This window comes from Pseudoliparis swirei, chromosome 18, assembly GCF_029220125.1.
Source record: "Pseudoliparis swirei isolate HS2019 ecotype Mariana Trench chromosome 18, NWPU_hadal_v1, whole genome shotgun sequence".
NCBI classification, from domain to species: domain Eukaryota; kingdom Metazoa; phylum Chordata; class Actinopteri; order Perciformes; family Liparidae; genus Pseudoliparis; species Pseudoliparis swirei.
Genome location: NC_079405.1, coordinates 19,329,683 through 19,354,719, shown reverse-complemented (window position 1 = coordinate 19,354,719; position 25,037 = coordinate 19,329,683). Strand labels below are relative to the sequence as shown.

Below are 25,037 nucleotides of genomic sequence, written 5' to 3'. Positions count from 1 at the left end.
TGGAGTTCGTCCAGTTTGTTGCACAGTGAGCGGACGTTGGAGAAATATGCCCGGCAGCGCTGTACGAGATCCCGTTTCCGTAGCCGCAAAGCGCTCCCGAACGTTTCCTCTCCGCCGGCGTTTCACCACGTGGGCAAGGTGAGCACACCTTTACAAAATGTCCAGTAACTCCACAGAAGTTAAAAACGTTGGAAGTAAATCCGCTGGAGTTGTTCCCCTGATGTTCAAGAGCTCTTCTCTGGTGAAAGAGCTCTGGGAATCCCAGCAGAAAACAGTATTTAAAACGAAAACAATAAAAAACATCGCGCACCAACACACCGAGGCGACCTTTCGCGGCGCCATCGTGTGTATGTGTGGAGTCCTTTTGACTTCACGTCTCATAAGGCCATCGGACCCTATGAGACGGGATAGATCCTATCTGCCTGATGGATCATCGAGGTCTGGGTCGTGGAATTCCTGCTACCGACGACGCCACTGTCCTGTTGAGACTCCGCCCACTGTTGAGACTCCGCCCACTCCACCTCTCTACCGACGTCTGCCTGATGGATCGTGGAGGTCTCCATCGTGGAATATGCCTACTATGAACTATTCATACACTCTGTCATATTCATTGAATGTATTTTAACTCTAAATCTGTCCTTCTGTACACATTACATCTATTGCACCTGTCCATCCTGGAGAGGGATCCTCCTCTGTTGCTCTCTTGAAGGTTTCTTCCCTTTTTTTCCCCCTGAAGGGTTATTTGGGAGTTTTTCCTGATCCGATGTGAGGTTTTGGGGCAGGGATGTCTATGTGTACAGATTGTAAAGCACTCCGAGACAAATTTGTAATTTGTGAAATTGGGCTATACAAATAAACTGAATTGAATTGAATTGAATTGAATTGAAATAAACTAAAAGATCATTTGTGGCCTGGAGCTTGCATCGCTTGCACAGTGAAAGATTAATGCTGCCCCTCTGAAAAACTAAAGGCTCTAAAGGGACAGCGGAAGTGACTTATTTCTCTTCTGAAGCGCTAGTAGAATAAGAAAAAAGGCCCGGAGATGCCTCCAGGCCAGAGGAGCGCAGAGGAGAGCGGCTGAGACGGGGAGAACCGAGACAAAGAGAGAAGGAGGAAGGCAAACATACCACATTGACAGTAGCACATAACTGCCTTAACTCTAAAACACACACATACAGTACAGAATGCTCTAAATAAAGAACTCGTAGGCTTAACCTAGACTTACTGTACCTGTAAAGCCCTCCACTTACTGAAAACAATGCCACCTAACCAAGAGGCTCCAGACCCAATGTGTTCTAACAGCAAAGCCAGTATGTCAGAATGGGTGAGTCTGTAATCACAGCCATGGGCTAGTAGAGTGAAATAAAGGCTGGTCACTCATTCGCTCCAATTATTTCTACTTCTCTGTTCTTTCATTCGCTGTCACAGTAAGCTAATATCCATAAAACTTCACTTCCTCGAGCGGTTTCACATTAATAGCCTCCAAGGAAAGGTGATTATGCACTTTGAGCTGTAGGGAAGTTTTTTATTGTGATGTAAGGATGTTGAGTTTCATTGGCAGTAGCAGGTCCAAAACATCTGCCAGATAGAAGCAATAACTTGAATCAGTGTAATAGGATTTGAGATAACAAGAGAAATTGGTAAGACATCATAATAACATGGTTAAAGTAATAGTAAATTGTTAAGTAATTAAAGCCTAGATAAACCTTTGTAAAAAATGACATATTTCATGATATTGCTTCGTAAATATTATAGATACATTAATTATGTTGTGTTAGTTTACTGCACACTGAACATTGTATATACTGTATTAAATATGTGTTATTGCTTCTGAATTGGTATGTCAACGATCTATTAACACTATTTTGATCCAAATAATAAAATTGAAACTGCTGATTATGAATCCATATAAAATGTTTAATAAATACTTTGTAAAGCATCAATGAACCGTATAAAGCTAAATAGTTAATGCTTAATAATTGGTTATTGGTCCATCTATCCATTGCATGTTCATGGTTGTTTCACAAGCTTTTTTTAAGGCTTACAAATCTAGTTGATTTCCTGTTAAAAAATACGAAGTATAGTATATATATATATATATACTGTACATTATTAATGAATAATGTAAAATGTCCCCATTGTTAGTTGCTGTTAGACATTATTAACTCATTATTTTTTCACGAACTATTATTAACTATCAATAACAAATTAACAGTGAACTATTAACTTCATTTAGTATAATTTACCAAATATTAATGATGGTTATTATAAAGTGTTAGAGAGAAACTCAAAGTGGTTTTCTTACCACTGCAAAATGTAGTATGTGGACAAAAAACACCCAAAAATGTCCTGTCGGACGGAAAATTCAAGAGGCAATCTCTACTATGTCTATTGTTGCAACCAAACAGATTCATCAATCTAGAAGAGTAAGAGATGTGGAAAGACGCCTATTTTAGAAGAAATGTAGGTTTGCTGTTTTTGCATAAATTAAAAGGTTCTATGCCTGTATGTTTGCCTGTATTCATAAATACCATATACACCACATGACTGTGCCAATATGACATTGTTGTGGTCCCTCTACCAACTGGATGATGGTGCGTGGGCCACTGGTGACCCAGTTTTTTTATTTTATCATAGGTTATAACATCACTGCCTTTGCTTTTGTGTTAACAAAACGGATGACAATCACTTGACTGAAGCTTTTTTAATTTGTGCACATTCTTATGACAGCAGTAAACACTTCTCCTCCTTGTATATAGTTCCCTGGACTAATGTTTTTAACTTACACACCTGAGAAACCCCATATTTGATGAACAAGAGAAAAATTGCACAGGAATCCTTCGCTTCCTCAAGATATTTCTTAGATTGGTGTTTCTCTGCTGTGTGCACCATACCAAGGGATCAGATGTGCATTCTGTAGTTCATAACCTCCCAACAGCTTTCCGTTTTCACACGTTAACCTTCCAATCTGATTATAAACACTTTGCCTAGCTGCTAGCTGTTTTGGTGAAAAAATGTCGACTAACTTTTCTTGTAATTTCCTTGTTTTTTACGACTAAGTTCCAGCCTCTCCAAATGTTCCATGGTGTCCCTGAACACCACCACACTTTCCTCAAAGGAAAGACAAAGACATACACAAACACACACAAACACGTACCTGAGTAGGCCCAGTAGGTCTCCTCGGTGACAGCTCTGCGGAGTCGTGTCCCGTCAGCCATGGCTTTGCGAAGGCCTTGGATAGGGGCTTGGGACTCGGCTTGACTTCCTGTCAGCGCTGTGGGGGGGGGGGGGGAGATGAGGACAGACGGGTTAGCACAAACAACAGCAGCACTCTGCAACCATGCCTGGACACCTACTGGGCAGGATGACAGCCAACTGTGTCCTTAGCTGCCTTACCATGCAAGCTGACTCATAATAAAATTCACAGTAGGAACAAAGGTCAGCAGAAGGAATAACTACATTGTGAAACTTAACTATCTAGAAAACAGACCAGACTGATGCATCATACATTTAAGGACAACCTCAGTCCTCTGACCAAAAGGATTAAGCAGAATCAGAAAAATACATGTTATTTTATAATATAATACGGGTAGATGAAATCTTGGTTGAGAGTGAGTCTCTGAGAGGTGTACTTTATTCAGCCATACTGTCCTACAGCTGTTTACATGTATCTGATCGTTACATATCAGTGCGCACTCAAAATAACAATAACAGATTTTACGCAACCGTTAGTTGTCAGTTCAAGCTTGACAGTTACCAAATATGTTTTGTGTGAACTTTGATATTTTGAGGGAATAACTTTTGATGAGTGGTAAGCTGAAGAGGATACTTCAGGTGGACGGCATGCTACCAGAGATAAGAAAGAAAGTGAGACCTATGAAATGTTGCACAACAAGAAAAACAATGTCAGCCAAACGAAGTGAGCAATTAACTGTTTCACCAACTTGTGCGAAGACAAACCAGTAACTACACCTGAAGATCAAAACCAGGGAAGGTATGAATGAAATACTGCAGGATTTCTATGGCACTGTGCGCAGTGGAAAGGGAGACCACTACGGGATCAGCAGTTACGTCTAAACGTTGAATCGGTGGTGGTGTTTGATGAACCGCATTCATGTCTGCCAACAAGATTTTTGTTGGCGTTGTGACCTAGGCCCCAAAAAGTGAATCTGGCTATGATAGGAGGACATCTTTGGACACATTTGTTTTGCCTTTAAATTGTAAATATCACAACCACAAGAGATCAATCAATATTGGCATAATGCAAGTGTTTACTATGATACTATTTTCACTATTCTACATTCTCTAATCACATTTCTGCAAATGACTGAAAAAAGCAGGAACAGCCCCACTCTATCCTGGGGACATAGGATTAGTAGAAAGGTGAGATAGCGTTTCCAGTAAGTTGATGCTATAAAAGTTGTTCCGATCAGCTTCCTTTTTAATAAAAAATATTAAACTTAAAGCTGCTCATGGCAAACAATCAACCATCATGAGGTTGACATGGTTTCACTTAGGGAAAGAACAATAATTTAATCGTTAATTGCAGTAAATATGCATACACTGATGAATTCTCATTATCGAGGATATTAGTTAATATCTTCACCGTGACTTGACAAAGCTGCTAGTAGAAACAGAGCCTGATTTAAATAAAAGAATGATCATGTATAAAACAACAAACAAAATGTTCTTATTTTTTTCATCTTTCCTCTATTTATGCTGGGCATTGAGGGATTTTTTTTTGAAATAGGTCCAGTATTGAACAGAAAGCTGCAAACGAAAGCAGCTAAGCGGGATGTTATCACTGGAGAAAAGTCCTCATGTTAATGGCTTGTTTTTGCCACCGACAGGCGCAGAAGTGTCCGACTAGTTATAGAAAGAACCGTACTGAGAAATAAAACCCCTTTTCTTTCCTCTCTAAATCTCACTCGGAGAGGTCTTATTCTGAAATCATCTAAATATTCAGCCATAACATTGCAAATCTTCAAGGGAACAATGAGACATGCTTTCTGTTCTCCAACACGTTGAACTCTGACAACACAGACACTCCTCTCTCCAACTCTCACTCACGTTACCATTGTTGTTACATGCCACAAGAACCATCAAACAGGATTGAGCGAAAGCTTAAGAAAACGTTTTACTTCTGTCCTTCCCCTAATGTTGTCTGAGCCTGTCAAAACAACGTCTTTTTGTGGACGTGCATTGACGTTGAGGACTTTCCCCCAAGAAGCGAGTGCACTCTGCAGCGTTCTCTCTCAATAATGCAGCAATTTCAAAAAGCGTTGTCCCCAATAGTCATTTAGACATTCAGGATAATAATCAAATCTTCTTAAATGGACACTATGGGGTTATAAGTGTGTTTGAGTTCCCCTTTTTCATTGGGTTACACATATGGATTTTGTTGGCTTTCACTGGAGAATCTCACCTTTGCCCACTACAAATACATGGTGGAAGCGGAAGCATCTGGAGGAGAAGCGGCCATTTCACATCTGACCCCATAATGACTCGCTGTGATTAAGGGAGCACAGTGTGTGCGCGCGCGTGTGTGCGTGTGTGTCAGTGGGGACAGACCAAGCTGTCTTTAAATGCATGGGCATCTCAAAACATCAATCATGTTTTGATGGAAACTCAAAGTCTCCAGAATTCTTCAAGGCATTGTGGGGGATATGTTATCTTCTCCCTCTCTCTCAACTCCTCTCTTCTCTCCCCCATCTCCTTGTTTTAATTCCTCGGGATGTAAGCGTGGCTCATGTCTGTGAATGCCAATGAGGGGCAGCTCCATGGCTTTTCTATGAATTACATTATTGATTCCCAATACTGCTCAGAACAGAAAATGTAATTATGCATAGACCCCGCCCTAAACCCCTTCATCCTCGCCAAGCACATCTTCTTTCCATTCCCTCTTCCTTGTCTTTCACTCAGTGGAGTTTCATTAATTTGTCTATCCATCCTTCCTTCAGTAACCTACCTACCCCCCCCCCCCCCCCCCATGACCTCTTCAAAGCTACAGAGTGCATTGTCCTTCAATCATGTCATGACGGCCACAGCTTTCACAGATTGCTCTGCAGCAGTATCAGAATCCCTATATCCTTCTTAACAAGTTATTTGGTGTGTTATTCATTCGGTCCTCAAAATTATGTTATCTTTGTAAAGTTTTAACTTTCTTTGTCTGGAAAATGTGAGTGCCTGGTCACAATTGAACCAAACCAATTCTACATTTACACTTTAATTAAACTTGCTCCCTCTCTAAATTTCCAAAAACAACCTGATTTTAGTTGAGAACTCAGGATTTATTTGATGTTTCAAGAGCAATCAATATGTTTTTTTTTTCAAAATGTAATTGGGCAGAAAAGACGAGTAAGAAATCTACATGTGTATACCGTACTAGAGAGCTTCCGTTCCACACCGGTTCCTCATCAACGTATCTTTTCAGTTTTAGTTGCATAGATAAATACAATAGCTTGTAACGTCAAGCTTCTAAGTCACATTTGAGAAACATATCAGTCTGAACCGGTGACATCCTTCGGATCTGAAAAGAGAAGCCAATGTGGAAATGCTTTACTTACATGTTTACTCAGTAAACCTGAAAAAAATTTGTCAACATGAGTTTATTGTCTCAACCTCTAGTTTCAAGTCTTCTTTAATACAGCTTGATATTCATTTAGTAAATGATGGTCCATTTTAGAGTCAAACAGGGTATGAAATAGAGCATGGTATGCTTCAGGGCGGGGCAACCTTGTAATTAAACGACGGGGCAATAACTCAATATGATCATTTATCATCTTTCAAGGGAATCACACCGTGATTAAATTAAATGTTAAGATATATTGAATTACCAGAAAACGTGCTACATTATGATGATGATCATTATGTTGTTTTTTCGTCTTAGAACTTTAACTCTTTCACAGTCGGATTTCAGGTCATGGAAATTGATTGTAACATTTTGATAGCCTTCAAATGTCTTAATCAGTGTTCAGTTGTACTTTTGTACTTTATTCCACCCTAGGGTCATTTATGGTTCGAAAAATAAACAAAATGCATGCCGCCACAATGTCAATCTCAAGGCTTCAAAGTCCAGTCTACAAACCAATGGGTGACTACATCCTCTTCTCTTCAGTAGTTGAGTTGGTGTTGAGCTGATTTATCCAGTGAACAAGCTTAGTAGGACACTAATTGGATGGATGTCATCTTTGGTAAATTAATTCATAGCATGATTGTATTGAATGCTTTTTCATATTTTCGGTTATTTCAACTGCCCCACATTAAACTCCTTTATCAGCTACATGGTTTGATTTACTCTGTGTACAATGCTGAAAAAGGAAGTCCTTTGATGGACAAGAGTTGGATTGGGCTTTTCTTGAGCGATGACTAAAATCATTGACTTTTAGTGGGCAGCCATTCTCTTTGCAGACTACAAAAAGAAAGGAAAAAATACGTTGCCTGAATGCATGACGGCCAGTCCAAATGCTTTATTTATCCAAAGTTGATAGCCCATTATGGTGAGCAGACTGAATCTCATTGAGAGGTGGAGGTTAAGTCAGTGACAGGGAAAAGAGACAGCGTGCGGATTGAAACCAGGGGTAAAGGACATTGAAGGAGATGAGGAGGGACAGGACTGACAGATGAGAATGGAGGAGGAGGAGGAGGAGGAGATGATGGGGATGAAAGCAAAGAGATGGATTAAAGAACGCATAAGAAAGGGAGAAACTGGAGAAAGAGGGATGTGGAGTGAGGGGAGCGTATAAATAGGAGAAAAATTAAACACAAACAATAGAATTAGACTCCTCTCCTGGCAACAGTGCAGGTCACTGATGGACAGCCCACTGCATGGCAACCAGTGGCAGAGGATGAGAGGAGAAGAGAATGTCACTTTGTCTCACCGAAGCAGAACACTCTCTCTGACAGAGCTTCAGAGAAGACAATAATCCTACTTAGTGTCCAAATGTTGATGACTATACAAAGAGGATATTTTACTTTAGTTGTAAGTTAATGGAAAGCTCCAGAACAGCCTAGTGGACCTGGTAACTTCTCATGGTTGTGACCCATCGTGAGATTTGTTTGTGTTCCTGTGGCAGGAAGCTGCAGCGTCGTTGCTATGGTTAGTAACTGGTCAGATTTATAATGATTGCTTAACAGTTTAACTGGAAGTGTGTCTTAGATGTCCTGATATACTATTTAAATTTCAACAGACTTGCTGGCACCAAGTAGGTCTTCCTCATACAGGGAACGTTTTCCTATTGTCATGTGTCATCATTAACACACACATTATTTTAACACATATGAGCCTTTGATATGAGACAAAGGATTTGGTATTCTACATAAACTGGTGCAGCAGGCGCACATAGAAGCCATCCCAGTACCCACTGCCTCTCCCCTCTACGCTCTCAGACTGAACCCTCCTCCTCTGTCAGAGCTCACATCTGCATCACCAGACAGCAGAGAGAGGGAGAGAAAGATATATATTCAAGCCATATATATGAAAATATATGTACCCCCCTCATGCTAAAACAGTATCCCATAGAGTTTTGCAGCAATATGTGTGATCTGAACACTGTAGCACCGTAATGCTCAGCGCTAGAACCCGATCACCCATTGAAACGGAGTTGAAGACGTCCTCATCTTCTGTACTGTGATGTATTTCACAGTGAAACAGAATATGTGAGCGGTGTACAAGAGAGATCTGAATTCAATGCTTTGCATTTGATTGGACCCCCTAAAAAGTAGGCGGGCTTAGAGTGAAACACAGACAGAGCTACAGAGGACACATATTGGACAAGGGCGTTTTATTTCCTATACCAGCTCAATGACACTACAGTGCAGGCATTAAAAATAATATTAATACATGCAAACTGTTAAAGTAATGTTTCCAAGCCTATCAGAAACAGATTTATACAATATAGTCAACAAATTAAGATAACACAAAAAAAGTACAAAATAAATAATGTGCATATAAAAAAGAAAAGAAATAACCCTTAAAAACAAAAAGGATAAAATCCAGACCCAAATGAATAACTAAGTCCAATGTTTGGCCACATTTATGAGTCATGCCTAACAGAGTGAGCTGTTTAAAAATTCAGGAGCAGAGTTGGCAGAAATGTCATCAACATGGACAAGAAAAGTCATCAGCGATCAAAAGCTGTTTCATAGATGAAAACCTTTCTGTCCACTGATTTCCAAACACACATCTCTTCTTGTCTGTAAAAATCACCCTGTTAGTTACTATGCCCCAAAAATGGCTTCATGTTACCAGTGCAGCTAGCTAGTCACCCCAAAGTCTCATTTGAGTGGATTTTCTTGTAAATGCCCACACGTGCTGTATTAGTCATCAAACATTTTAAACTGTTTAATAGAAGATAAAAGAAAAATACATGGCTTTTCTGTAAACCATCAATAGTGTGAAACTCAAAGTCTCTGAGTGTAACACCCTGTTCTGTTTCTCCTATGTTCCTGCCTGCCCCTTTTGGACCTTGTTTTTTTTGTAAACTGTTTTGCCTGATTAAAGAGTGCTTTGTTTTGTTATTTATATTGCGTCCAGCCTGTCTCTCTGCGCCTGAGACTCACCCTGTCACAAGAACCTGACAGAGTAAACATGTTTACAGGAAGAAAAAAGAAAGAAAAAAAGGTCCAAAAGGGGCAGGCAGGGTCGAAGCAGGCAGAACCAGGAACACAGACAGGACGACGGTAAAAGGACACAGAACTAGAGACTACTGACACAATATATAGGGGGGGAAACAGGTGTACGACATCAGACAGTAACGAGACAAGAGTGGCTAAGGGCAGGTGCAGGGAATTAAACAATTAAGACAGAGAAGACACAGAGGAGACATAGGAGACACGGAACACAGGAGAAACAGAACAGGGTGTTACACTGAGTGTCTAAACGTCAGCTTTGAGCTGGCATGACATTTAGAGGATGTAGGATTTAAACAACCACTAAAACATTGTTAACAAGTTGTTTGATGCTTTTTAGAAGAATAAACAGTTTGTGTCAATAAAATACGACACAATAAAAGTTTGAATTTTAATCAGATGAGCAACATGTGTTACCAATCATTCCAGAACCTGACTGTGGTGGCTGGGTGTAGTTAGGATCAGCCTATAGGAGGTGTGTGGGGGAGTGGCTCAGGGAACAAGTGCCTGGAATAGGCCTAATTGGCCTCAGCTGCATGGTATCAGCTGATTAGTGTCTCTACCCTCTATGAGGTGGCATAGGGATGGAGGCAAGAGAGGGGAGAGGAAAGGCAGAGTCTGGAGCCGAAGAAAGGATGTTACCGACTATAAACTCAGTGTGCTCTTCCTTGGTGCTTGAGGGGGAGAAACCTACAGGTGACAGTCTAGAACCTGTTACATTGACACTTTTCAATGGCTGTTATGGACACGATTCACTCAGTCGTAAATATATATTGCGGTTCCACACCCAGCCCTAGCATCCACACACTCCCACACTTTTATTATCCTTCATCAGACATATATATATATATATTTATATTTATATATATATATACCACCGCGGAGGCTCGTTGAGCTGTGTAGCATCCCGGTGCAGTGCACAGGTTGTGAGGTTATTGGTCCCACCACAAGTCCCCTGTGAAGTCAAGGAGCCACTGGTCAGACTCAGCTGTCGCCCAGCGGTTTATAGCACTATGAAGTATTCTCATCGTAGCAGCATTAAAGTAAGATGCCCTTATAATGGAAGAGATAAAATGGGGATTTTTTTCCCTCGTGTTCTGCTCATAGAAAGAAGAATTCAATGATATTTTACAACTGTGCAGTTCCATGTGAAACAATTTTACTTTTTACTTAACTACATATTACAGTCTTTGCTGATTAAAACTTAAGGTAAATAACATGTTACCTGTTCATTAGAGATGATGCAGTGTTATGAATGAAACTAACCAAAGGAATATTAAGTCAGTAAAGAAGCGCCACCTGACCAGCTTTGTTAAAATACTGCTTATGTTCCAGTCATGTAACAGATACTATTCTAAAAGGGGGGCATTCGGCTGCATATCGACTCCTTTTACTTGGGATGTTTATATATTTTACAATGTTATTTGACTGTATAGACTCTAAGTGTAAAATGTCGGAGGTACCCTCAAACATTTCTGATATTGCCCCTTCACTTTATTGTAAAAATACAGCCTCTGTTGCAGTGTTGCAGACTATGAACAATAGAGTACCATCCGCAATGAGAATCTATGACGTCTGCAAACTGTTGACAAGTAAACAATTAAATGATTTCAACCAAAGCTTGAGGGAAATGTTTAATTATAAAACATCCTATCGCATTCGATATCTATATCAACACATTTCTTCACCCGACAGACATGTCCATGACAGATTTGAAATATTTTGAAAGTTTGGGATCTTCACAATAGTTTTGAAAAAGTTTTGTCTCTTTGAGCGATGTAACAAAAGTTTGGAGTGGCTGTGGGTCCAGTGGAGTACCAAAAAATATTACAATGTGAAAATCTTGCCTGTGCTGGCGTATAGTGGTGAGTCTTAGTGGACAGATTATTGTTACTGACATGCAGTACAATCACTGTGTGCATATGCATTGGAGTTGTGTACCAAGGTAAGTAATTTTCTCTCCAACATTCTCCCCCGGCGTGCGATGCCAGGAGTCAATAAAACTCAAAGAAGCGAGGACTTTGGCTGGCCTGGCCTTTTGTGTCCAAGCACTGTCGCTCGCACAAAGGTTCTTCTCGAGAAGAAAAATAGAAAACACTGCTTCCTGTCATCCATCACAGGGGGGCATTTAGGGGAATTGCAGAGTGTTTGCTGAAGCTTTAATTAAAATGCACAGCCCATCATTGTGTTCCTGTGCTTAACCTTGGCTTGTCCACTTCTCACTTGCTCTCTCTTCACTTGAGAGAGCGAACATCAGGGTGTTCAAATGCATGGGAAAGCACACACACAAACGCACACACACACATACAGTGTATGGATGCTGGGCAGGCCAAGTCAGTCCTTACTCTGGTGATTCAATTCATTAGCATTCTTTACATCTCCCTCCAATGCTCTTAGTGCTGAAGGACATCCACACACACACACACACACACACATTGATGCTTGCCTTTACTCCACCAGTGTGGAGCTGCTCTTTGGACGAAGTGTGATGCTTTATTGTACCAGCTGTCGTGCTTACAGCAGGATGGCAGAGAGGCGGGGGGAGGGGTGGGGTTAGGGAGGGGGGTTTAGTGTGAGGGTTAGGAATGGTACAAAATGCTAAGTCTAAAGCTTTACCTGTATTTTTCATAATTTGCTGAATCATAATTTCAGGTTAACATGAAACAATAATTCAATGTGATCATGTCAAAATACAAAACTGAAGTTCAGAGGATGGTCATGATGAATTATTATTTTGAAATTACAAGCACTAAATGATTCAGACATTTTGACACTTAAATGCCCTCAAATGGTTTTTACAAATGGTCAGAACATCAATCAATAATGTTCACGTCGTAACACATCTAAAAATATCAAAACACAGCAATCTTTAAAAGGTTGAATGAGAAGTGTATTGTCCAAAACTAGAGCAAAGCAGCATTATATGTATTTGGTACATTTATATTGTGTATTTTGCTCTGTATTAGGCTTCACAGTGATAAACCGATATGTAAACTGACAGAAGTCTTGAGAGATGAAATGAATGCAAGAACCTCACAGTTAGAAAACAAAGGAATCAATTCAGATTATGTTAGAACTTCAGGACCAAAAACACAGCTGCTAGCCTGCTGTTCAACATATGTAACATAAAGTCACACAAGCAAACAGAACCAAAAGTAAAAGTACTCAACAGGCAAACAAATGGCCCTGATTACATTATTAAACCAATATTACTGGTTCAGCACCATTATATTATTGAAGTTGGTTTTGTTAGAGCTTATTTCTTTATCCGACTAAATGTACTCTAAATTATGTGTTTTGTGTGTTAAAGCCCTTTCGAGTTGGACAAAAAAAATTTGTATTCAGTAGTAAAGGTTACAATCATGTCCCATTTCATAGTGAGCCATAGTCACTGTTATTAACGTTCAAGCTCCAATCAGCTGTGATGGAAACATGGCATCTGGGCGGACTCGCTGATTTGTTATGAAATGCATGCGCATCACATAACAAATCAGCCGAACTGAGTACAGATCAAATAAAATCAACATGGATTGGGACAATTCTTAAAATGTCTTAACGTACAAAAAGTCACATTATAAATGCTCTCCTCAAAGCCAACAGACCACAGTTATTTTACCTCGGTAATTATCGAAACACACTTCATTCATACTTGACAGAAACTAAATAAATGATCAAAATCTGTCTACGTTATTTTTCCATTGCTCCAACGATCAGACAGTCTGGTTTGGTCCAAATTAACCCTTAATTGAGTGAGTTAGCTGTGAAGAAAAGAAACCATTAAATGGGCTAAAGCTACAAGACTCCATGGACCAAAGTAGAAGTTTTACCCGGCTGATAATTGAAAAACACACATGAAAATATATATCTCTTTCGCATCTTTGTTAGTCTTTCCACTGTTCCATAAATACTGTAGTTTGACATTTGAAATAGACTGAATATGAAGCAGGTACAAAAGTAGTAACCATCATAACATGTTGTTAACTAACCTGGTTCCCCAGTCATACTTGTCTAGTAACAATGCAAGTTTATAGGGATAAAGGTTATAATGTTGTAATAGACAAGTAACTAGAAACTTAAGCTGTGGCAACAATGCAGTGGGTTTGTGAGAATAAAGTCGTATCAAATGGAAAAACTCAACCAAGGTGTTTACCAACAAGCTGGCACTTTAATTTCTACTGCTACAGTATCCATACAATAATCCAAACTCTTAATAAATGAACTTGCTCCATAGACATTGTGAACAGAAAAAAAAAGATGATTAAAAAAATTATTTTTAAATGTATCATACAACAATAGTGGCATATTTCAGTTTTGTTGAAATATGATTGTAATAATAGGATAGTTCTTACAGTAGAATATATTTTAGGTACCGATGTCATAGAGGAAAGGTCAGAGGTTCAGCGAACACATCATGGATCATGGATAGGCATTTTTCATCTAACTGAAATCAAATGATGTTGATGATAAGTTTTTGATCAAATTCAGTTTTTGAACTTAAATTGGGATCCCACAGAGATACATATTACTAATACTATCATTAGGCTGTGTAGCAGAGATGGAGAAGGTGGGGGATTTTGAATACAGGGCAAGTTCTACAAACCAGCAGAAAGGAACAAGGGAAGAGTGCAGGAAGAGTGTTGTGCGAGAGTGGTTGGGAAGGCAGACAAAGAGGAGGCTGTGGTATAGGGAACAAGGGGGGGAGGAGGAGGAAGGGTTGGTGGTGAGTGTGCAGCGGAAAGGGAAGGCAGGCTTTTGTGGCTGGCTGGACGTGGATCAGAGCAAAGCAGAGAGAAATCACTCGCTCATGGAGTCCGCCCAGCATGATTTCATGTTTTTAGAGCCTCGGCCAAGGGCAGAGAAAGACAGTAGCACACACACACACACACACACACACAGGAGCTATGAAGCACAACAAGGCACATAATCATCTATGAAGCAGAATCACTGGAAGGCAATGCTATGCGAGGATAGGGGGGACAGAGGAAGTGTAGACACAACCTATATCTCAGAGAGCTCTTTACTGTCGGAGAGAACGCCCTTGCAGGCACACCTCGCCTCCAATGCACTTTCCTCCTCACCTTCCTTCAGCTCATTGATTGCATATCGACAGCCAGGCAGGCTGGCTGCGCGAACGGATGCCAATCGCACTCTCCTCCCCTCCAGCCACCCACCTATTACCCATCACCCACCCCTCCTCATGCAACACACACACACACACACACATATATATGCTTGGCTAATTAATAGCCACTGTTCAGTGAGACAAGGTCATGCTGCCAGGGGGCTAAACACAATGCCACACAGCTGACACCTCTGCTGGGACATGAGACAGAAGCTGTTAATGCACTCCTCCATTGTCCTGTCCCGATGGAGGCTGTTCCCTGTTCCCATCCACCCCTGTTTTTTTTAAGTTTTATTTTTTTGCAGTATATGCCGCTGTGATAGCAGTAAGTGATTGTTTTTCAAGTGCAATGAAGGTCATGTCAGTCCCACACCAGGTTCAAGTGGGTGTAACCATCTGTTGCCTTTGGATGGCATTTAAAGATACTGGAAGAACACAAGTATACTTGTGTTCTTCCAGTATCTTTAAATGCCATCCAACCATTCTGTAAAAGCCTTTTCACATAGGTCCTTAATATAATAGTATCCAATGTATACTCATCTCTCAATAAAAGATCAGATGTGTGCCTGACGTGATCCAGACTTGCTCACATTGGCAACGATAACCACCAACCGCACAATCCAGGGCATGATGGGAAATACCTGATCAATGTTTTGAAAACAAACAACACATCCTTTTTTTTGTCATTGTACAAATTAATTTAAGTTTAGTCACATGTTATGGAATGAAGTATGAATAATACATTGTGTTGATAATAATAACGTTAAAATATTAAATATTTATCATAATCAGAATAATCATAATGATTTCACTTCTCAAATTAAGCAGCAATAACAATTAGAAGGCAGACAACTATTTCATAGCATAGAATACATGTAAGGCTCTGTTCTGTGTGTACTCTGTGTCTCCTCGGTGTCTACTGTGTCTTCTCTGTGTCTCCTCTGTCTCCTTGATTGTGTCATTCCCTGCACCTGCCCTCAGCCACTCTCGTCTCGTTAATGTCTCATGTCATACACCTGTTTCGATGTCGTACACCTGTTTTCCCCCCTATATATTGTGCCACTCTTTCCCTTGTCTTTTGCTGGATTGTTGTCTTTTTTCGGTTGTCCTGTCTTTCGTACCTGATCCTGCTTGCTTCGACCCTGCCTGCCTGCCCTGACCGATGATCCTCTGCCTGCCCCTTTTGGACCTTGTTGTTTTTGTTGTAACCTGTTTTTTGCCTCATTAAAGAGTGCCTTTTTGTTCATCTACATTGAGTCCTCTCGATTCCTCTGTGTTTGAGCTCCTGTACCTCGCTACATGTGCCATTAGCCTCGACAATACAATGCCCAATCTACACACATTTCAACAGTATATTTGATATTCCTTTATTTATCCCACAGTGGGGATTTTTCAAAAATCACACCAGAGAATTAATAGAAAATAAATATAAAACACAATACTAAGTACTAATACTAAAATACTAAAAATACAGAGGAAAAATTAAGTACTGAGTTTGCTAAGATCTCCAGCGATCTACTGCAGTTTGTTGTGCAGCCTGACAGAAGCAGAAAGGAAGGACTTGTGGTACCTCTCCCTCAGATATGATATATGTTATAAATATGATTATAAATGAATTCCAAAGTGGTCTAAAAACTACAGGTAACCTGCAGATGGATCTAACAGGACCTAAATATTTCTGTGACATCCTGTATATTCTGTCTGCTGCAAGCGGTCCGACTTGAGCCCCTGCTGCTGCTTTCAGAAGGAGAGAAGAGCTACTACTGATGCAGTAATGTCATTAACACAGCAATGTCTCTCTCATGGTTTATATGATTACTTACAATACCGAATCTCTCCTCCACTCAATTTGATCTCTTATGGTTTTCAGCATCACCATTCGGAATCAATACTGTTTGCTTACATTGTAAAGTTACTTTTGGTTTAATGTCATTATTTTGTGGACAAAAACAAACTGGGAGTATTTTTACTAGTTTATGAACACAATGTAGAAGCATCTCCGCAAAACAAACTGATCAGTCAATGAAATATTTCAGCCAAACAATCACACAATTGTCAGGCTTGTATGACAAGTCTCAGTAAATCTAAAAGCAAGAGCACAGGGTGCAACTTGCCCACACTGCACTCTTGAGCAGATACAAGCAGTAAATGATGTAGTGTGCACTCAGTGAAATGTTTTTCACCCATTCCTGCTCGCTGTACATGATGCTCCACTGAGTGCCACGGATAATGCTCCGAGCTTCAACTGGGACTTAAACGACAGCCTGATGGAGTAGAGTGCGGCCCTGCTGAACTTCACCCAGAAGGCACCAGTCCTCCCCTTAAGTATTCAGAGCAGGGAACTGTGGGTGATCTTTAGTAATGTTCCAGCTGATTGCTGTAGGATGGCAGGGGTGATTTATTGGCATCACCTTCCCACAGAAAAAAAGGGAAGAAAAAAAATCTGTGAGCCCATCTCGTGCATTTACCGAGGATGAGAGGCGAGGAAAGAGAAATGAGACGTACTCTTCTTTATCTCGTTCCTTCTCTTTTCTAAGTAGGCTTGAAGGTCACTGCGTATGAAATAATCCATAACAGATGTCCCCTTGCAGAATCTGAGCGGAGACAAACGGCATCTGCTGCTCCGTCATGCTCTCTCTGAAATGGCCCCTTTCTCTTAATAACTCACTGTCTTCTCACGTGACATTTCAATATTCACAGGCACTTGCTTGTCCTGCAGGCTTCCCGATTGTCCGGCAACAGCCTGTGCAAAATGTCAATGCATTTGGTGCACTGACATGTTGTCCGGGCTGCAACCTCACGCTCACATGGCCCATGGCGCTGTGTTGGGCCACATGCAGCCTCAGAGACGGCAAAATAAGTGCTATTTTGTTTTGTTTTAAACATGTATGGTTTTACAACACTGATGATTATGTTTCCTTAAGAAGTAGAAATAAGCATCATACAGCAATTGTTTCAATTTTTTCCCCTAAAGGAACCAATCATAATCTGATGATTCTGATGAAAACTGGGCAGTGATGGGGAGGTGAAGGAGCGCATATACCAGGAATGTATGTACATGAATGTACTGCTGGTATAAAAAAAAATTGTCTTTAAAAAAAAAAGACAGCAGCAAAATGATAGTCTGACAATGAAGTTCTGTCACTGGGCTATTGGATAGAAGAGACCAGCGGATAGGGACAGCTGTTGTCGTGATAAGGAAAGTATGAGTGAGCATGTTGGAGAGGAGTGAATGAAAGATTCATGAGAAATAAACTACAGGCCTAAACATCTGAAAGTAGTCTTCCTTATGCTAGAGCTTCATTTCAACTCAGACAGACTCACCTGTCATCAGATATTGGCAATACATTTTCTACAGTAAATAGATTTATACAGGAAATGTATGTGAAATTATAATGTACTACAGTGTGCCTCCACCAACCAAAAAGTTACAGTTTACATCCATGTCTGTCAAAAATGTCTTTACTCCATCATTGTTTTCCTACTGTCCTGACATTTGTGTAAAAATGTCCCAATTACCATTGAGTAGTGAACTTTGACCAGCACATTCTAATCAGTTTGTCCTGTGGACTAGTTGGACTTTATGCCAAATCTAAAGAATGGGATATCATGAGAATGGGACGTGATGTCACAGTGACCTTCACCTTTGACAACCAGAATCTAATCAATTCACATGACTTCAGCCGGATATTTATGCCAAATCTGAAGAGTTGTCTGCAGGCATACCTGAGATATCAAGTTCATGATGTTGGGACAGACAGAAGGTCACAGTGATCTTGACCTTTAAAACACCAATATCCAATTTCATCGCCACTCCACTGGTGTCTCCTCAATGAGAGGCAATTGAAGAGGCTCTCAATTTTTTATTGAATGTTTTATTTATTTTTGTATGTATTATTTTGATGCATACTATTCAGACTGCCAGGAATACTTTCTTCTTTTAATTTACTTTAATTATTTATTTCACTTGCTATCAGTCTGTATGTACTGGGACTAACTATGGTAAATTAAAATGGAATAGAACCCGCAAGATTTCCAGAAGAAATACAGCTCACATGACTAGTATGAGCTGTAGTGGACAGTGGATTAAATGGTAGCTGTGGCCCTGAATAGTTGCCATTTAAACTGAAGCATAATACCAAATGTGCATTTGGTTCTGGGGATTGGGGCTGGGACTGGGGACAGTGGGTGTCTGGCCCTGGGCACACGAACAGTTAGAACTGGGGTTGACTGTGCTCGGACAGATGTTTCTAAATCTCTTAATTGAGTAATACGGCACAATGAAAGCTGCATGAGCTAATGCACACTGGGCTGCATTGACGAAAGTGACAATATTTTGAATGTTACACAAAGCTCTATCTTTTAACACCAGTCAAATCGGTCTTATTAGAAGTAGCGGTTGTGTTTTCTTTCAGAGCTCCTGTGGTTAAGTGGCTGCTTTAATTAGGCAAGCATTATTGTCCAGTCATTCAGTAGACACTGTTAAGTCAAACAACTCAGTTAAGCCTTGCACTCAGTGCAAATGTGGCTTAATTGGGAGTTAAAAGTATCACTGTCGGGTTTTCAAGTCTAATCAGCCTGCCTTTGAAAGCACAATCTGCTCGGAGCAGCCAACACTTGTGGATGTAACATCTCTGTGTAATCTACGTTGATGTTTTGGTTGGTTTTGGCTGATTGTACAGCAAAGGAGTATTGCATTTAGGTCTTTATCCCCTACTAAGAAAAGCTGAATGAAGTAATGATGGCAAAATTAAATGAAATGGAATTGACTTGATGACATTTATTTATTAAAGATCACTACATCTAGGAGACAGCCATATTATATACATCTTCTGAATTAAGTCTCTAGTTGGTGTATGCACTACAGCTGTACAGCACTGAGATATCACAGACTAGATAAAGGAAATGGCGTAAATACTTAATAATAGGACAAACCAGTAAAGTGGCAATCTGTAAAATACTTTCAATGAACGTTTCTATTAAATTTGAAAAATGAATTTGAAGGAAACAAGCAGCAGCTTTGTCGCTGGAAAGTGAATGCATCTAAAGGTATTTACTTCATGATTTGCATCCCGTTTAGCAGTGATGATAGGATAGATTGGAAGCCAATAAATGTTTTTCAAAATGGTTTGTTCTTGATAGATACTGAAATATTCATTAATTACAAAGTTCTAAAGTTACTCTGATCTTCAAACATTTCAAAAGTCGGTCCAAGTAATTACACTGAGACCTGCAAAAAAACATTTATTTGATGAATTAGGGGCTGCGGTAATGCGACGATTTGCTTTATTACCTTCGCATTGAAAATGCGGAAGGTTATGTTTTGATCGCCGTGTATTTATTTATTTATTTATTTGTATGCGTGTTATTCGCGTCACAAAAAAAGTTGTAAACCGAATCGCATGAAATTTGGTGGGATCCGGGGACCATTTAATTAGATTTTGGGATTGATCGGGTCAAAGGTCAAGGTCATGAAAAAGGTCAACATCTTCTTGAATCGCATGAAATTTGGTGCAGCACTAATTTTCCCAGCTGCTCCTGAACGCATCATCTCACTCTTCCGGTAAGCTCTGGTTGCCAGCTCAACAGCGAGCATGACTTCTTCTTCTCTCCCTCCCGCTCCCTCTTGCTCAGTGTGTCTCATGTATAGTTATCCCCCTGCCTCCCTTAATGATAACGATACATGCAACAAGTGTAGTTTATTTGCTAGGTTGGAGGCAGGTCTAAGTGGGTTAGATGCACGGCTCCGCGCTATCGAAGCTCAGACAGCTATGCTAGTTAGCCCGCCCTCTCCCGTAGCCGGCGCGAGCTACAGTCAGCTGTTAGCTGTTCCCGCGGTAACCGTGCAGCCGGGTGGTTGGGTAACTGTTCGCAGGAGTAGTAAGTCTACACAGAAGCCCGCTGTGCACCAACCACTTCACGTTTGAACCAGTTTTCCTGCTCAGCGACACACCCGCTGAGGAACACACCCTGGTTATCGGGAGCTCTATAGTCAGGAACGTGAAAATAGCGAAGCCGCGGACCAGAGTCGTGTGCCTCCGGGGGCCAGAGCGGGCGACGTGGAGTCTTGTTTGAAGCTGCTGGCTAAGGATAAGCGGAGATACAGTCAGATTGTAATACACGCCGGTGGTAATGACGCCCGAGCCCGTCGGTCGGAAGTCATTAAAATTAATGTGGAATCGGTGTGTGCTTATGCCAAGACGTTGTCGGACACCGTAATTTTCTCTGGCCCTCTCCCAAATTTGCAGACAGACGAATTGTATAGCCGAATGTCGTCTTTCAACCGCTGGCTGTCGAGGTGGTGCCCAGCGAATAATGTGGGCTACGTAGACAACTGGAAGACTTTCTGGGGAAAACCTGATCTGATGAGGAGAGACGGCATCCATCCCACGTTGGACGGAGTGCGTCTCATTTCTGCGAATATGACCAAGTTGATCACCGGACTTAATCCATGACAACCCAGGGTTCAGATCAGGAACCGGGAGCAGAGTTGTAGTTTAACACCCTTCTCTGCTCTTCCATTCGAGCAGTTACCCACCCATGACTCTAGAGTAGAGACTGTGTCTGTCCCACGGCCACTTCAATTAAATAAATCAAAAGTAAGCAGAAGAGGAGTCGTACACAATAACCTTATACAAGTTAACACCATTATTTCAGCAGTGCAACAAAACAGGTCTATTAAATGTGGTCTCCTAAATATTCGATCTCTGTCATCTAAAGCTGTGTTACTAAATGATTTAATATCAGATAATCACATTGATTTATGTTGCCTAACTGAAACCTGGCTGAGCCATGAAGAATATGTCTGCCTGAATGAATCGACTCCTCCAAGTCATATTAATACTCACATTCCTCGAGGCACCGGTCGAGGAGGTGGAGTAGCAGCCATCTTTGAATCGAGCCTATTAATTAATCCTCAACCAAAATTACACTACACCTCATTTGAAAGCCTTGTTCTTAGTCTTTCACATCCAACCTGGAAAACACTACAGCCAATTCGATTTGTGATTCTGTACCGGCCACCAGGTCCATATTCAGAGTTTATATCTGAATTCTCAGAATTTATATAAAGTTTGGTTCTTAAAACCGATAAAGTTATTATTGTTGGAGATTTTAATATCCATGTGGATGTTGATAATGATTGCCTTAGTGCTGCATTCATCTCCTTGTTGGACTCGATTGGCTTCTGTCAGAGAGTACAGAAACCCACTCACAGCTTTGGCCACACGCTTGATCTTGTTCTTACTTATGGCGTTGACATTGAGCATTTGAACGTCTTCCCACAGAATCCTCTTCTGTCAGACCACAACCTCATAACTTTTGAATTTATACTACCGGAGTGTACTCCGTTAGTCAAAAGTTTCTACACCAGATGTCTAACTGACAGTGCTGTAGCTAAATTTAAAGAAGCGATTCCTTCTGTTTTGATTCGATACCACGTCTCAATATAACAGAGGACTCCTGGTCTAACTTTAGTCCGTCCCAGATTGATCATCTTGTTGACAGTGCCATAGGCTCTCTGAGAATGACACTGGACTCGATAGCCCTCTGAAGAAGAAGACAGTGAGGAAGAGGAGGTTTGCTCCTGGTATAACCCTCAGACCCGCAAACTGAAGCAAGCGTCACGAAGCTTGAACGCATATGGCGTTCAACTAATCTCGAAGAATCCCGCTTAGTTTGGCGAGATAGTCTTAAAACATATAAGAAGGCCCTCCGTAATGCCAGAGCAGCCTATTACTCATCAGTAATAGAAAAAAATAAAACAACCCCAGGTTTCTCTTCAGCACTGTAGCCAGGCTGACAGAGAGTCACAGCTCTGTGGAGCCGAGCATTCCTATAAACCTCAGTGGTAATGACTTTATGAACTTCTTTAATGAAAAGATTTTAACTATTAGGGACAAGATTAATATTCTCTTGCCCATAACCAGTGCCAATCTGTCCTCAAGTGGAATGGCCTTGGAAACCGCTGTATGCCCTGGTGTATATTTGGAGGGCTTTTCTCCCATCAACCGTGACCAATTATCTTCAACGGTTTCTACTTTGAACACGTCTACCTGTCTCTTGGACCCCATCCCGACGAGGCTGCTTAAAGACGTTTTGCCTTTAATTGGCGGCTCTCTATTAGATATTATCAATGTGTCTCTGCTAACAGGCCACGTACCACACTCCTTCAAAGTGGCTGTTATTAAACCTCTCCTGAAGAAGCCCACTCTGGATCCAGAGGTGTTGGCTAACTACAGACCGATCTCTAACCTCCCGTTCCTCTCCAAGATCCTTGAGAAAGTGGTCGCAAATCAGTTGTGCGACTTTCTACATCATAATAGTTTATTTGAGAAATTTCAATGAGGATTTAGAAAACACCACAGCACCGAGACAGCACTGGTGAAAATTACAAATGACCTCTTAATGGCAGCAGATAAAGGACTCCTCTCTGTCCTGGTCTTGTTAGACCTTAGTGCTGCATTCGACACCATTGACCATGACATCCTGTTACAGAGACTGGAGCAGTCGATTGGCATTTCAGGCACGGCACTAATTTGGTTTAAATCCTATTTATCAGATCGATCTCAGTTTGTATTTGTAAACGATGACGCCGATAACCACTAACGTTAATCACGGAGTTCCACAAGGTTCTGTGCTTGGACCAATTTTATTTACCTTATACATGTTTCCTTTGGGCAATATTATCAGGAAACACTCCATAAACTTTCATTGTTATGCAGATGATACTCAACTATATTTATCGATAAAACCAGAGGAGAGCAACCAACTCGGTAAAATTCAAGCATGTCTTAAAGACATAAAAACATGGATGACCTGCAATTTCTTGATGTTAAACTCAGACAAAACCAAGTAATTTTAATCGGCCCTGAGCACCTCAGAGATCAATTATCTGGTGATGTGGATTCTGTAGACGGCATTGCCCTGGCATCCAACACCACTGTAAAGAATCTTGGCGTTATCTTTGATCGGGACTTGTCCTTTAACTCCCACGTAAAGCAAATCTCAAGGACTGCATTCTTTCATCTACGTAATATTTCAAAAATCAGGCACATCTTGTCTCAAAAGATGCAGAAAAATTGGTTCACGTTCGTTACTTGAGACTGGATTACTGCAACTCCTTATTATCAGGCTGCTCTAATAAGTCTCTTAGGTCCCTCCAGTTGATCCAGAATGCTGCAGCTCGTGTTCTCACTAAAACTAAGAAAAGAGATCACATCACTCCTGCACTAGCTGCTCTGCACTGGCTCCCAGTAAAATCAAGAATCACTTTTAAAATTCTTCTCTTAACGTACAAAGCCTTGATTGGTGATGCCCCATCATATCTTAAGGAGCTTGTAGTACCATATTGCCCCACTAGAGAGATACGCTCACTAAATGCGGGACTACTTGTAGTTCCTAGAGTCTTAAAAAGTAGAATGGGAGCCAGAGCCTTTAGTTATCAAGCTCCTCTTTTATGGAACCAGCTTCCAATTTCAGTCCGGGAGGCAGACACAGTCACCTCGTTTAAGAGTAGACTTAAGACCTTCCTCTTTGACAGAGCTTATAGTTAGGGCTGAATCAGGTTTGCCCTGGTCCAGCCCCTTGATATGCTGCTATAGGCTTATAGCTGCCGGGGACGTTTTAGGATGCACTGAGTACCTATCTCCTCTTTTTCTCTCCTTAAGGATGAATTTTCATCTCTCAATCACACGTTACTAACTCTGCTTTCTCCCCGGAGTCCTTTTGACTTCACGTCTCATGGGGTCATCGGACCCTATGAGACGGCATAGATCCTATCTGCCTGATGGATCATTGAGGTCTGGGTCGTGGAATTCCTGCTCCTGACTACGCCACTGTCCTGTTGAGACTCCGCCTACTGTTGAGACTCCGCCCACTCCTCCTCCCCACCGCCATCTGCCTGATGGATCGTGGAGGTCTCCATCGTGGAATATGCCTACTATGAACTATTCATACACTCTGTCATATTCATTGAATGTATTTTAACTCTAAATCTGTCCTTCTGTACACATTACATCTATTGCATCTGTCCATCCTGGAGAGGGATCCTCCTCTGTTGCTCTCCTCCAGGTTTCTTCCCTTTTTTTCCCCCTGAAGGGTTATTTGGGAGTTTTTCCTGGTCCGATGTGAGGTTTTGGGGCAGGGATGTCTATGTGTACAGATTGTAAAGCACTCCGAGACAAATTTGTAATTTGTGAAATTGGGCTATACAAATAAACTGAATTGAATTGAATTGAATGATTGGTTATTATCCGGGGACCATTTGATTAGACTTTGGGATTGA

The 25,037-nt window shown here is 40.9% G+C and overlaps 1 protein-coding gene across 2 annotated transcripts in view; it reads right to left on the bottom strand.

Annotated features, from left to right (window-relative positions):
• The window catches only part of LOC130207796 (receptor-type tyrosine-protein phosphatase gamma-like), a 473,173-nt gene that overhangs the window by 370,880 nt on the left and 77,256 nt on the right, over positions 1-25,037 (bottom strand). For both annotated transcript variants that reach the window (XM_056436504.1, XM_056436503.1), the window contains exon 2: positions 3,158-3,274. In XM_056436504.1, coding sequence (XP_056292479.1) covers positions 3,158-3,274 — 117 coding nt within the window. The remainder of the gene's footprint in view (positions 1-3,157; positions 3,275-25,037) is intronic.